General features: G+C 42.8%; 1 protein-coding gene across 2 annotated transcripts in view; it reads left to right on the top strand.

The window, feature by feature from the left end:
* The window catches only part of LOC126999283 (collagen alpha-2(VIII) chain-like), a 60250-nt gene that overhangs the window by 21589 nt on the left and 23161 nt on the right, over positions 1-15500 (top strand). For both annotated transcript variants that reach the window (XM_050861688.1, XM_050861689.1), the window contains exons 2-3: positions 8975-9125; positions 9970-10063. In XM_050861688.1, coding sequence (XP_050717645.1) covers positions 9045-9125; positions 9970-10063 — 175 coding nt within the window. In that variant the 5' untranslated portion in view covers positions 8975-9044. The remainder of the gene's footprint in view (positions 1-8974; positions 9126-9969; positions 10064-15500) is intronic.

Raw genomic sequence — 15500 nt, 5'->3', positions numbered from 1 at the left:
CATCCATTCACTCTCTTCTTATTCTCATTCATATCCTTCTTTCTTCTTGATCGGCTCCTCCTCCTCCTCCTCCCCCCCTCCTCCTCCTCCTCCTCCTCCTCGTGTTTTTGTTTTTTTCTGTTCACTGCTAACAACTTCCTGCTCCATTGTGTTCCAGTTATGTTCGTTTTTGTTCTCTTTTTTTTATTATTTTACGTTCATTATTTTTTTTTTCGACTTCCTTCTTCTTAACAGGTAACGTGACATCACCTGATTCTCCCTCTCCTTGGCTGCTGTTGTTGTTGTTGTTTACGAGTGTGTACTGCTTTGGAATTTCTTTTACTTTCTTCTTCTTCTCCATTTTCTTTTTCTTCTTCTTCTTCTTCTTCTTCTTCTTCTTCTTCTTCTTCTTCTTCTTCTTCTTCTTCTTCTTCTTCTTCTTCTTCTTCTTCTTCTTCTTCTTCTTCTTCTTCTTCTTCTTGCTGTTGTTGTTATTGTTCTTAATATGTTGTACTTCCAGCTTCTTCTTCTTCTTATTATTATTATCATTATTATTATTATTATTATTATTATTATTATTATTATTATTATTATTATTATTTTCATCATTCATCTTCTTTTCATTCCTTTTCTCTTCCGTCTTCTCTTTTTCTTCCTTCCTCTCTCCTCTCTTCTTTCTTTATTTATCTATTTCTTCCTTTCTTTCTTTCTTTCTTTCTTTCCTCCTTCCTTCCTTCTTTCCTTCGTTATTTCTCTCTCTCGTCATTTATCTATTATATATTTCTTCTTCTTCTTCTTCTTCTTCTTCTTCTTCTTCTTCTTCTACTTCTTCTTCTGTTCTTTTTTGTCCATTTTTTGTTCTTGTTTTTATTTTCATGCATGCTCTTGCAGATATTTTTTTTTTTTTACATATCCTCCTCCTCCTCCTCCTCCTCCTCCTTCTTCTCCTATTCCTTCTAGTTCTTGTTTCTTCTTGTCCATTTTTCTTCTTGTTTTTTTCTCCTCGCCCATTTCTTTTCTTGGTTTTCATATTTTTTCTTCATATCCTCCTCCTCCTCCTCCTCCTCCTCCTCTCAAGGGCACTGGAGGAACACAAAAACACTAACAACAAAAAAAAGTAATTATTCCCTATACGCCTCCATTGCCCTTCCTCCCCTCGTGTGTGTGTGTGTGTGTGTGTGTGTGTGTGTGTGTGTGTGTGTGTGTGTGTGTGTGTGTCCTTGGTGTGCCTGGGTTATGAGCAGAAGGAAAGGAACGTGGAGGAAGGAAATGAACGTGAAGGAATGAAAGGGAAGGGAAGGATGAAAAGAGAAGGAAGGGGTGAAAGAAAGAGAAGGAAGAGAAGATTGAAGGAGAAGGAGAGGAATGGAAGGTGTGAAAGTAAGAAAATCAGAGGAAAGGAATGGAAACAGGGGTGAAAGGAAGGAGAGGAAGAAGAAAGAGAAAGATAATGATAGGAAATCGAGGGAAGAAGGAAACGGAATGAAGAGGAGAGGGGAAGAGAATGAGGGTAAGGAATGAATGGAAGAAGTGAAAATGGAAAGGAAAGGAAAGGAAAGGAAAAAAAATCTAATCCTCGTCCTCCTCCTCCTCCTCCACCAGCCTTAAGCTCCCAGCCATATGAGGAACGACTCAAGCGACTCACCTCTTTAGGGTGGAAAAGATACGCTTCCGTGGAAATTTGATTCAGGTCTTCAAGTACCTGACGAACTCCAGTAACGCCGATCACTCCAAGTTCTCTGAGTTACAAACCAACTCAAGAACCAGAAATAACGGTCCACTTATTCGGGCGAGGTGATGTGGTACAGATAGTGGCAGGAGTTTCCCTTCAAACCGAGTCATCTGCCATTGGAATAACCTCTCTGTATAGATGTAGTAGTGCGGACACCATCAACTCTTAAAAATCGCAGCGACCGTTACTCGTTGCGTCAGAAGTGTTTTCAGCTACACGGAAGCGACTGTCGAGGAGATTAAATCACTAAAGCGGGCAACCTCGTAATGTGCCCATAAACTTTCCGTTGCCTGTCTCTCCATGTTTCCACGTTCCTTCATGCTCTTGCACACCCCCGCCACGTGCACGAAATCCTTCCAGGGTCCATTCAAGGTCTTGGAACACCTGGGAGCCGTATGGTGGCCGGGTGAACAGGTAAAGCTGGCCAGGTGGGGCAAGTACAGCTAGGCAGGTGGGTAGGGAGTGATGGATAGGCAGGTGAGATTATAGGTAAGGGGACGGCAGGGGAGGTTAGGTTAGGGGAGAGCAGGGGAGGGGACGTGAGAATAAGGGGAGGGCACGTGATTAAGTTTTGGAAAGTTAGGTAAGGGGAGGGCAGGTGAGGTTAGGTAAAGGGAGGGCAGGTGAGGTTCAGGGGAGGGCAGGTGAGGTTAGGTAAAGGAATGAAAGGTGAGGTTAGGTTAGAGGAGAGCAGGTGAGGTTAGGTAAAGGAATGAAAGGTGAGGTTAGGTTAGAGGAGAGCAGGTGAGGTTAGGTAAAGGGAGGGCAGGTGAGGTTAGGTAAAGGGAGGGCAGGTGAGGCTGGGTTAGGTGAGGGACGGTCAGGTGAAGGGAGATGATAAGTGGAGATGAACCAGGTGAAGAAAGGAAGGAAAAGAAGGAGGAAAGGTAGAAAGAAAGGCTGATAAGGAAGTACGGAAAGAAGAAGGGATGATAAGAAGGTTGAAGATAAAGGAAGGAAGAAAGGAAAAAAAAGAAGGAAGGAAGGGAAGAGAATGACAACGAGACTTAGAAGGAAGAAAGGATGGATGTGACAAACGGATGAAGGAAAGAAGGAAGGAAGGAAGGAAGACAGGAAGAAAAGGAAAAAGGGAAGGGGACGAATGCCGAAGCGAAGGAGGAGGAATTTTTTTTTTTTTTTGTGTTGTTGCCTTCTGCGCCGCCTCATGGGGCTGGGGGGGGGCCCATGGGGTCGGCAAGGCTTCTTCTGGTGGGGGGCCTGATGGTCGCCCGTTTGGCGCTATCTGTATTGGTTTCTGATGTTGCCCCCCCACTCTCGTATTGATGATTCGCTTGACGGCTTCCCCTCCGGGTTGTGGTGGGTGGTCTCTCAGGACGCGCCATGTGAGGTTTATGGTGACTGAAAAACTGACGAAAAACGAAATGATGAGGAACTCGCGGAGGGTCGTCCGCGTCCATCTTGCATTAGCTCATGCTGCCCGGAACTCGTACTTGATTCGCTTGACGGCTTCCTCTAGAGTCCGGGTTGATGGGTGGTCTTCGGACGGCATGTGTGGGGTTTTTAAGCCACTCGGCGGTGACGAAAAAAGAGTGGAGTGGTAGCGTGAGAACTCGCCGCACGTCCATCGCAACGGCGAAGTAGCCTAGTATAAACGCAAACGAAATGAAAAGGAAGGAAGGAAGGATGGAAAGACGACGCAAGGCTGAGAACGAATGAAGGAAAGAACGAAGGAGAGAAGAAAATAAGTAAAGAAAGAAAGAAGGAAGAAAAGAAAGAATAAAGGAGTGAAAAAATGAAGAAGGAAGGAAGAGATGAAGGAGGGAAGGAAGTAGGGAAGGGAGGAAAGTAGAAAATAAGTAAAGAAAGAAGGAAGAAAAGAAAGAATAAAGGAGTGAAAAAATGATTCAATGAAAGGAGGAAGGGAAGATGGAAGGAAAAGATGAAGGAGGGAAGGAAGTAGGGTAGGGAGAAAAGAAGAAAGTAAAGAAAGAAAGAAGAAAGAAAAGAAAGAATAAAAGAGTGCAAAAATTATTGAATGAAAGAAGGAAGGGAGGATGGAAGGAAGAGATGAAGGAGGGAAGGAAGTAGGGAAGGGAGGCAAAAAGAAAGTAAAGAAAGAAAGAAAGAAGGAAGAAAAGAAAGAATAAAGGAGTGAAAAAATGATAAAAGGAAGGAAGGAAGAATGGAAAGAAGACGGAAGGCTGAGAACGAATGAAGGAAGGAAGAAAATAAGTAAAAAAAAGAAAGAAGAAAGAAAAGAAAGAATAAAGGAGTGAAAAAGTGATTGAATGAAAGAAGGAAGGGAGGATGGAAAGAAGAGATGAAGGAGGGAAGGTAGTAGGGAAGGGAGGAAAGAAGAAAGTAAAAAAAGAAAGGAAGGAAATAAGTAAAGAAAGGAAGAAGGAAGAATAGAAAAAATAAAGGAGTGAAAAATTGATTGAATGAAAGAAGGAAGGGAGGATGGAAGGAAGAGATGAAGGAGGGAAGGAAGTAGGGAAGGGAGGATAATAGACAGTAAAGAAAGTAAAGAAAGAAAGGAAGATAGAAAGGAAGAGAGGAGAGAGCAAGGAAGGAGGGTGATGCGGTACGTTTTTATCCAGTTTGCTCCAGCCGGGCGACAGATTCAAACCAGATCTCAAGCTTGTATTTTCTTATTCATATATTGCTAGCTTGTTATTTCCTGGATTTTTTATTGTTAGTAGGAAGGGGCGGAAATAACCTGAGGAGACAGCATTACTCAGCCATTTTGAGGGTGACCTACAGAGCATTATCGAGGAAACTTAACCTAGAGAATCTGACAGTAGACCTCAGGATGGATATGGAGGATGGCGATTTTGATAACCACTTGGCAAAACAACAAATAATGACCGGTAAGAAAACACTTGAGAGAGGAACACACATTTCTTGGACAAATAATTACTGCAGACCCAGACCCCGAACAAGGAGTCAGAGCAGACATGCTGGGGTAATAACAGTACTCTGTAATCGTAATCGATTACAATCAATTACAGTTTTTCAAGTAATCGTAATCGTGATCGATTACCCTCTTTATTTTTTTAAGTAATCGTAATCGAATACATAAAAAATGTAATCGTAATCGTGATTACTTCTGCAATTACATTAGCAAAGTTTTAGTAATAGTTTCGCGTACAGCAAGTATGTAGCCTACTCTAATAATCTGTACTAATTCACCCAATTAAATATTTAGTATGGTACATGTGTATGAAATTTGCAAGTTCACCTTTCAGTCCTTCCTGTAATCACGATTGTAATCACGATTAATACATCATGTAATCGTAATCGTAATCGATTACACCTAATTTTATTGTAATCGTAATCGTGAAAATATGAAGTAATCGTAATCGATTACATAACATAGGTAATCGCCCCACGTCTGAATCAGAGAGAAACTAGGATTATGGTGGAGTACTTTTGGTGAATATGGTTAAAAAAAAAGGAATCAGAGAGAGACTTGGAATACGAAGGAGTGCTTTTGGCAAATATGGTATATAAAAAAGAAATCAGAGGGAGTGTAGGAATGGACTGGAGTGCTCTTGGTAAATATGATGAAAAAAGTCAAAGAGAGACCAGGAATGTGATGGAGTGCTCGTGGTATACACACAGTAATGTCATGAACAGCAGCCTGCCACTCGCCCTGGAGAGAAAGGTGTGCAGTCAGTGTGTTCTGCCAGCCCCGACACACGCCTCACAAACTTGGCGACTCACAAAAGACTTAAGAGAGAAAGTTGAGAAGCACACAAAGAGGACTGGAGAGTTGAGTTTGGGGTATAACACGGAGAGAGAGGACGCGAGCATCATGGATTAGAGAACAGATAAAGACTGAAGATTTTTTTACGGCAAAGGAGTCAGTTCAAGGGCATAAAAAAAAGGAAACAAATATGAAGAGAAAAGCCCGCTACTCACTGCTCCTAAAAAGAGTTAGAGGATGTTCTAGAGATGATTAATAAAAAGAAATGTCCTTAGACAGGTGACATTATGCGTGTAACTAATAACAGACAGACAACCAGAGTAACAGAGTGGCGACCCTGTAACAGTAGAAGTAAGGGTAGACAGAGGACCAGGTGGAGAGGTAGAATTAGAACCTTTGCCGGGGCAGGATGGAGTACACTAACACCAGACAGAGGACCAGGTGGAGAGGTAGAGTTAGAACCTTTGCCAGAGCAGGATGGAGTACACTAACGCCAGACAGAGGACCAGGTGGAGAGGTGGAGTTAGAACCTTTGCCAGAGCAGGATGGAGTACACTAACACCAGACAGAGGACCAGGTGGAGAGGTAGAGTTAGAACCTTTGCCGGGGCAGGATGGAGTACACTAACACCAGACAGAGGACCAGGGGGAGAAGCGGAGTTAGAGCATTTGCCGGGGCAGGATGGAGCACACTAACACCGGACAGAGAGGTGGAGGACATTGGGAAAGGCCTTTGTTTTGCAGTGGACTGGTAAAGGCTGAAGTTGATGATGATGATGATGATGATGATGATGATGATGATGATGAAGCAGGTAGGCAGGTAAGCGGATACTGGAAAAGAGAGAGAGAGAGAGAGAGAGAGAGTGGGCGTTCTACTTTTTAAGAATGGAGAAAATAGAAAAGTAAAAAAAAAAAGAGAAAACACAAAAAAGGAGAAAATGATCGTCTGGGCTTCCCAATATTTTTTATCAATTTCTTTTTTCTTTTTTTTTCCTCAACTGATTTGCATGCAGTTCATGAGGAGGAGGAGGAGGAGGTGGAGGAGGAGGAGGAGGAAGAGGAGGAGGAGGATGCAACTTTTTTTTGGACAAGGTGATGATAATGATGATGATGATGAGCAAGAGGAGGAGGAGGAGGAGGAGGAGGGGGAGGAGGAGGGGGAGGAGGTGGAGGAGGAGGAGGAGGAGGAGGAGGAGGAGGAGGAGGAGGAGGAGGAGGAGGAGGAGGTGGAGGAGGAGGAGGAGGAGGAGGAGGAGGAGGATGCAGCTTTTTTTTGGACAAGGTGATAATAATAGTAACGATGATGATGATGAGCAAGAGGAGGAGGAGGAGGAGGAGGAGGAGGAGGAGGAGGATGCAACTTTTTTTTGGACAAGGTGATGATTATAATAATGATGATGATGATGAGCAAGAGGAGGAGGAGGAGGAGGAGGAGGAGGAAGATGAGTCAGCCTAATCTTCTTCCATTCTTTCTCTTTCTCTTCTTCCTCCTCCTCTTCTTCTTCTTCTTCCCCCTTTTCATATTTTTTCCAGAATATAATCATGTCATTCCTCTTTTGTGTTTGTGAGAATGTATAGTTTGCCTTTCCTCCTCCTCCTCCTCCTCCTCCTCCTCCTTCACTTCTATGTTACTAATTTATATTCTTTCCTATTACTGTTGTTTCTCGCGTTCGTCTTTAATTATTTCCTATTTTCTTATTACGTATTTTTCCTTCTCCTTCTAATCCTTCTCCTCCTTTTCCTCCTCCTCTTTCACACTTTCCACTAACAAAGCAGAAAAGCGTAAGAACACGAACAAAATAATAATGATAATAAGAAAAAGAAATTAAGAATAGAAGTAGTAGTAGAAGTAGTAGTAGTAGTAGTAGTAGTAGTAGTAAATATATTAGAACACGGTCAGTCAGTCAGTCAATCACTCAGTTAGTCAGTCAACATGATACATAATACCTGTCCATATAAGTCCAAAATCATCATCATCATCACCACCACCATCATCGCCACCACCACCACCACCACCACCACCACCGTCACCACCACCACCAAAAAACGTAACCTTGGCTCACACTGAACTCGTCTTTCAGGTTAGCGGCGACAGAGTGAGACACAGAGAGAGAGAAGGAGAGAAAGATAGAAAGAGAGAAACGGAGAGAAAGAGAGAAGAAAGAAGGAGGATAGAAGAGAGACGAGAAGAAAGGCTAACCGCATATCCTCACGTGCCTCCTCTTCCTCTTCCTCCTCCTCCTCCTCTTCCTCCTCTTCCACATCTTCCTCCTTCTCCTTCTTCCTCTTTTTGCTTCTTCCTCCTCCGCACGTATACACAGTCGCTAAGGACACACACACACACACACACACACGTAACGGACCTGTTGATCTTGTCCACACCCGAAACCTTTAAGTTCGTTTGCCTTCAAGTTTCAATTAAGTTCAAATCAGTTTCAGTTCACCTTAGCAAAGTTTCATCTCGTTTCACTTCGATTTTATTAAGTTGTCTGTTTCACGTTTTTTTTTTTATCTTATTTCGTCTATAGATCCTCTTGCGGCATCTATATATATATTTTTTTTTAGTGTTCAATCCTTTATCTCTCTTTAAAACCCTACTTTTAACTTCTAACTTCTACTTCTAACACAACTAAACTAACTAACTTTAAAACCCTACTTCTAACTTCTAACTTCTACTTCTAACACAACTTTCCACCCTCGATCCTTCTTTTCTCTTGTATTCTCATGGTTCTGATCTCTCTTCATCTTTAAATCCTCTCGTGTCTTCTCTAATCCTCTTTGTTTGGTATCAGATCCTTTATCTCTCTCTGAAACTCCTTTATTCTACTTCTAACACCACTTTCCACCCTCGATCCTTCTTTTCCCTCGTATTCTCATAGTTCTGATCTCTCTTCATCTTTACATCCTCTTGTGTCTTCTCTAATCCTCTTTGTTTGGTATCAGATCCTTTATCTCTCTCTGAAACCCCTTTATTCTGCTTCTAACACCACTGCCCACCCTCGATCCTTCTTTTCTCTCGTATTCTCTTAGTTCTGATCTCTCTTCATCTTTAAATCCTCTCGTGTCTTCTCTAATCCTCTTTGTTTGGTATCATCTCCTTTATCTCTCTCTTGAATACCTTTTGCGACCACTTGAACCTCTTTATCTTTGGTCTTTTTGTCTCCTCTTAATCCTCTTTCTTTGCATTTGAACCCTATTTGTTTGGTATCAGATCCTTTAACTCTCTCTTGAATACCTTTTGCGACCACTTGAACCTCTTTATCTTTGGTCTTTTTGTCTTCTCTCAATCCTCTTTCTTTGCATTTAATCCCTCTTTGTTTGTCTGAATCTGTTGCTTCTTACCTGGTCATTTTCATTTGCCTGTATTCTCGTTTCTCCATCTTTAGTCTCCTTATGTTACCTGTAATCTCTATCTCACCTTTCTGTATCTTTATTCACGCCTTAATTCACTCTCTCTACCCCAGAATTCTTTTTATATACCTTCAAATCCTCTAACACGTCCCTTAACCCCTTTCTCAACATCAACCACTTAATCCTATCTCTCCACCTCTTAATCCCTTTACTAAACCCCGAATCCCCTTTATCCACCTCAAGAAAGGGATCCAAGTCCATCTCGAGGGTTTGAGTGGAATCGAGTCCTGTGTTTCAAGTCATCGTCGCCACCATGGCTCGCCACGTCCTCGTCCTCGTCCTCGCCCTCCTCGCCTCCTCGCCTTTAGTGCAGGACAAGAAGATCAACAACAACGTAAGTGAGAGAGAGAGAGAGAGAGAGAGAGAGAGAGAGAGAGAGAAAGACGAAACATAGACAAAAGAAAGAAAAAAACAAAGAATGGAATGATAAAAGCAGAGAGAGAGAGAGAGAGAGAGAGAGAGAGAGAGAGAGAGAGAGAGAGAGAGAGAGAGAGAGAGAGAGAGAGATGCAAATAACAAGTGCAAACACCATTGTCTTGACCATTACCTTAATCACCTCGTTTTCTCCTCCACCTCCTCCTCCTCCTCCTCCTCCTCCTCCTCCTCCTCCTGGTCCACTATTTCTTCCTGTTCCTGATGCTGTAACCCTTCAACTATTTTTGGTCTACCTCCTCCTCCTCCTCCTCCTCCTCCTCCTCCCCCTTTTTGTATGTCTTCCTGCTCTCAATGCAACTGTCTATCTCCTTTTATTTTTCTTCTGCCATCTCCTCTCCAATCCTCTCCCCCCCCCTCTTCTCCTCTCCTCTCCTCTCCTTTGTATCCCTCTTCATCTCTTCCTCTTGTTCTTTCTTCATCGTTCTTTTTCTTTTCTTCCTCCTCCTCCTCATCATCATCATCATCCCTCTCAATCTATTCCTCTTCTTCTTCTTTCCCACCTATCCCTCTTCCTTCCCCTCCTTCATTTCCTTTTCTCTTCCTCCTCCTCCTCTTCTACATCTCTCTCCAACTCTCTTATTCCTATTCCCCATCTATTTTTTCTTTTTCTTTTCATTCTTCACTTTCCTCCTCCTCCTCCTCCTCTTCTACATCTATCTTCTACCCTCTTCTTCTTATTCCCCTCTATTTTTTTTCTTTCTCTTTTCATTCTGTACTTTCCTCCTCCTCCTCCTCCCCAGCAGGTCAGCCTCAGCAGGACCCTTCGGCAGGTGCAGCAGGAGCTCATGCAGCCCATCCTCAACCCACCCATCCCCACCTCCATAGGACACTACCTCGGTGAGTTGACTCATGGCCCACACCTCTGCCCTTACCCTGGCTTGCCGCGCCTTCATCCTCCTCCTTCCCTCTCTTCCATCCTCTTCCTTCTTTCCATAGAACACTACCTCGGTAAGTTCGTCTGTGTTATCCTCCTCCTCCTTCTCCTCCTCCTCCTCCTCTCTTCTTCCTTCACTTGCCTTCATACACTTTCCTTCCCCCTTCCATTAACAAAAGTGATGTCAGTCAGCGCCTCCGCGGTGCAGTGGTTAACGTCCGTAACTACGAATGTGCGGGCCTTGGTTCGAATCTAGGACTAAGCGGTCGGCGAGCAGCTCACCCAGCTGTTTATCTTTCTTTTCGGGATGGTCGATATATGGGTACCTGGGGACTCCTGGGGAAGATAAACTGTGGCAACCCGGATGTAATATACACTGGCCGCGTCGGAATAATGAGTTCCCTCTCACCACAGGGTTAAAAGGCCAACGGGGCAGAGATGGGCACCGAGGCCATCCACGCCAAAGGCGTATGCTCCTATTCTCACCTTACTTAATGACGTCCTGGCGGTATGGGAGCTGGGTATAACACGTAGTAATGGTTTAAGTTTATGAATGGATGAAGGGCTTTAATAAGGGTGATGGTAATAACGTTTTGGTGGTAATGGCGTCGGGTAGGACACGTAGCAATGGAGTTAAGTTGGATTAGTTCAGATTCAACAATGCATTGGTTTACTAACGGAGTGGATGAGTGGAACAGACTCGGCAGTCATGTGATGAGTACCAATATGACGGACACCTTTATGAAAAGGTTAGTAAGTTCATGGATAGTGAGGACAGGTGGGGTTACTTTTACAGGAGCTGTCTTGTACAGACCAACCCGGCTCTCATGTTCTTATGGTCTTTCCTTCACTTTTTTTTCACTCAAATTATATATTGCTTTAGCATTTGTCGTAATAGTATTATTATTAATATTATTATTATTATTGTTATAAACTAGCAACAACACTACTACTACTACTACTACTACTGCTACTGCTACTACTACTACTACTACTACTAATAATAATAATAATAATAATAATAATAATAATAATAATAATAATAATAATAATAATAATAATAATAATAATAATAATAATTATAATAATGATATGCTGAGAATCGAGCACTTTTAGCAACTCATTAAATCCAGTTTTAATGCAAGCGACCTTCTATGTAACGGGAGAGAGAGAGAGAGAGAGAGAGAGAGAGAGAGAGAGAGAGAGAGAGAGAGAGAGAATAGACACAATACATTAAAAAAATATTCATTATAACATTTTTCCCGCTTTTCTCCTCAACATCTCGCTTCTTTTTCATTCATCGCGGTAAAAATAATAATAAATAAATGGCCCCCAGCCTCATACCCTGGTCCCTTTGTTTGCCCTGTTTGCCGCGCCTGAAGCGACAAACAGGCGATTAAAGGCAAAACAAGGCGACCAAACACCACCACCACCACCACCACCACCACCAACAACAACAACAACAATAACAACACAGCACAACCACCACCACCACCACCAACAACAACAACAACAACAACACTAACATCAACAACAACACCATCATCACAACCTCCACCACCACCACCAACAGCAACAACAACAATAATAACAGAGCACAACCACAACCACCACCACCACCACCACCACCAGCAACAACAACACTACCATCACCACCACCACCAGCAACAACAACAACACTACCATCACCACCACCACCAGCAACAACAACAACACCACCATAACCACCACAACCAACAACACTTCAACGACCACCACCAACAACAACAATGACAGCAAAACAACTACCCTACCACTACCACCACTTCCATCACCACCACCATCACCATCAACAACACAACCATCAACATAACCTCCACCACCACCACCACCATCAACAACACAACCATCAACATAACCTCCACCACCACCACCAAGAACAACATCACAGCCACCACCACCACCATCACTACCACCGCCACATACCCAGAAGTTCAATTTTTTCTCCGCCTAACGCTATTTTGATCTATTTTCAACCTTCGTCAGGACTCAAAAACAAGACAGACACGTAAACAAGACACAAATCAACCTTATATTATATTCATCTAGTTTCACACCCGTCGCACTGCGGAGTTTGACAATATACTTATAACATAATCTTGTTGTACTATTCATCCTTCTTTATAACGCCTGTCCGTGGAAATGGTTAAATGGAATGTTATGTTTGTTTAGAATTGTGAAGGTTTATTGTTTACGATAAATACTCGCGATACTCTTCGCAATGAACCGCTGTCAACATTGCGTTCGGCGGTCGAGGCGGCGGCTCAGCTCTGGCGGTGACAGAGTTCTCCTTCCGCAGTGTTTTGTGAGGGGTTAGTGATTATTTATCCTTGTTTCTGCGTATTGACGTGTTTAATGTTAATTTTCTTTTTTTTTTTTTTTTGTGTGTGTGTGTGGGGGGGGAATCCCTTATTATAGGAAGGGAGGGAGGGGGGAAATTCGGGATACTAGAAATTTCCGCGGGGCATAGCGTTAATATATAAAATAAAATACCAAAATAAACGGCTTTGTACGCCATTGTTAGACGGAAGTTATAGATACCCGTTACATGCCCTTACACGCTGCGATCCTTTATAAACGAGTAATTATCGATATGATATATATTGTAAACACACAAGGTAATAAACACACCCACAACACCTCAACAGCTATCAGTCATTTTCCTCCTTACCAGTTCACCAGATTGTGTTCTAATCTTATTTTAATCTATTTCTAACGCTCATCAGGGATCAATACAAACCGAACACGTTAACATGACATTAAACCTTCGCTCAATACCTCTGTTTATCCTTTACCACCTTCATACACGTGTAATGAACGATAATATAATGTAAACACAGAAGAATAAAAACGCACATCCTACCCGGAGCCATTTGCTCAAGCGGTTCCCACGGTTATTTTTAGTCTATTTTTAACCTTCCTCAAGACTCATAATAAACCAGATATTTAAATAAGATATCAAACCAGCATTCTACACCTTTGTTCACCGTTCACGATGCCAAATAATCTAGTAATCAGCGACAATGCACCGTACACCCATGGACAAAAACACGAAGTAGGCTACGCTTCACCCAACGCCATTTCCTCACAAGCGATTGCCACACTTCTTTTAACGCTATTTTGATCTATTTTTAACCTTCGCCACCGTTCACACGCTAGACAGGCAAAAAAAAAAACATCAAACAATAAATATTTGCCCCTCTAAACCCTCAAAATGCCTAATAAACGAATAATTAGCGAAAATAAAACGTAAACATAAGGAAAGGCAAACACGAACACCCCACTCAACAGAATTTCCCTTCATGCGGTTCTCACACTTGTTCTTTTAACGCTATTTTAACCTATTTTCAACCATCGTCATCATTCAAATATGTACCAGACAGGTATATAAAACATCAACCTAACACTTCAAGCCCTTCCCTGCCCTCACTGATACCTATTTAACTAGTAATTAACGATAATATAGCGTAAACACATGAGAAGACACATGCACGTCCCCTCAACACCATTTCCTCACAAGGGTTTTTTATACTTTTCATTTCAGCACTATTCTAACCTGTTTCTAATCTTGGTCACCGTTTTAACATACACCAGGCAGGTAAATAAGACATCAAATTAACATCATATACTCCTAATTACCCTCCACGACCCTCACGAACGAGTAAATAACGAAAATATAACAAACACAGGGAAAGTCACACATGCACACAACACCCCACGCCGCTTCCTCACCAGCGTTTCGTATACTTTTCATTTCAACACTATTTTAACCTGTTTCTAACCTTCGTCAGCGTTCAATTATATATCAGACAGGTAAATAAGACACCAAACTAACATTATAAACTCCTAATTACCCTCCACGACCCCCAATAAACGAGTAAATAACGAAAATATAACAAACACAGGAAAAGTCACACATCCACACATCACCCCACGCCGCTTCCTCACCAGCGCTTTTTATACTTTTCATTTCAACACTTTTAACCTGTTTCTAACCTTCGTCAGCGTTCAGTTATATATCAGACAGGTAAATAAGACACCAAACTAACATTATATACTCCTAATTACCCTCCACGACCCCCAATAAACGAGTAAATAACAAAAATATAACGTAAACACACAAGGAGAGTCACACATGCCCACGTCACCCCACGCCGCTTCCTCACCAGCGTTGCGTGTAATTTTCCTTTTAACACTATTTTTATCTATTTCCAACCTTTGTCAGCGTTCAAATACACATCAGACAGGCACATAAGACACCAAACTAACATTATACACGCCTAGTAACCCTCCACGACCCTCAATAAACGGATAAATAACGATAAAACAATGTAAATACAGACAACACTATGCAGAAGACGAGTATATTCCCAAACCTAATCTTACTTTTGGTCAATTTACGGCAAAAGAGAGTGACTGACGTACCTTCACTGCCTCTCACACTGTGCACGGGGCCTTCATCTTCACGCTGGTGGCTCCCTGTGCTCTGTCGTGTGATAATAACGCCACAAGCACAGATAATGTCACACTATTCCACTGACGTATTCCGACCCTCCGCCATGACGCCGCGTTTTCTCTCGTGGCGCTGGAAGGGATTTTAAGGCTGACTATAGGATTTTTTCAGTGATTTTTAAAGTGTTCCTGTTTATTGTAATATGTTCATGTTCTAGTTCATTTAAGGGTTTGAAAGTTTGATTTAAGACTCTCAAGTTGATAAAGCACTGTAACACGATATCTCCCTCTCCCTTGTGACACCCCCCTTCCCCTGTTACTTCCCCCTACCTCTATAACATCCCCTAACCATGTAGCACCTCCCTCTCCCTTGTAACACCCCCCTTCCCCTGTTACTTCCCCCTACCTCTATAACACCCCCTAACCATGTAACACCCCCCTGCCCCTGTTACTTCCCCCTACCTCTATAACATCCCCTAACCATGTAGCACCTCCCTCTCCCTTGTAACACCCCCCTTCCCCTGTTACTTCCCCCTACCTCTATAACATCCCCTAACCATGTAGCACCTCCCTCTCCCTTGTAACACCCCCCTTCCCCTGTTACTTCCCCCTACCTCTATAACATCCCCTAACCATGTAGAACCTCCTCTCCTTGTAACACCCCCTTCCCCTGTTACTTCCCCTACCTCTATAACATCCCCTAACCATGTAGAACCTCCTCTCCTTGTAACACCCCCTTCCCTGTTACTTCCCCCGACCTCTATAACATCCCCTCCCTATTACCACCTCCCGTCCCCCTGTAACACCCCTCTTCAGCCCCCCCCCCCCCCCCCGTAACACCGCCTCCCCATGTAACAGTGTAACACCAAGCCTGCCGCCACCCCTCCCGTTCTCTTTCTGTGTTCTATA

Source organism: Eriocheir sinensis, chromosome 16 (assembly GCF_024679095.1).
Source record: "Eriocheir sinensis breed Jianghai 21 chromosome 16, ASM2467909v1, whole genome shotgun sequence".
NCBI classification, from domain to species: domain Eukaryota; kingdom Metazoa; phylum Arthropoda; class Malacostraca; order Decapoda; family Varunidae; genus Eriocheir; species Eriocheir sinensis.
The sequence above is the reverse complement of the archived record's forward strand: the minus strand, read 5'-3'. Positions and strand labels throughout refer to the sequence as shown.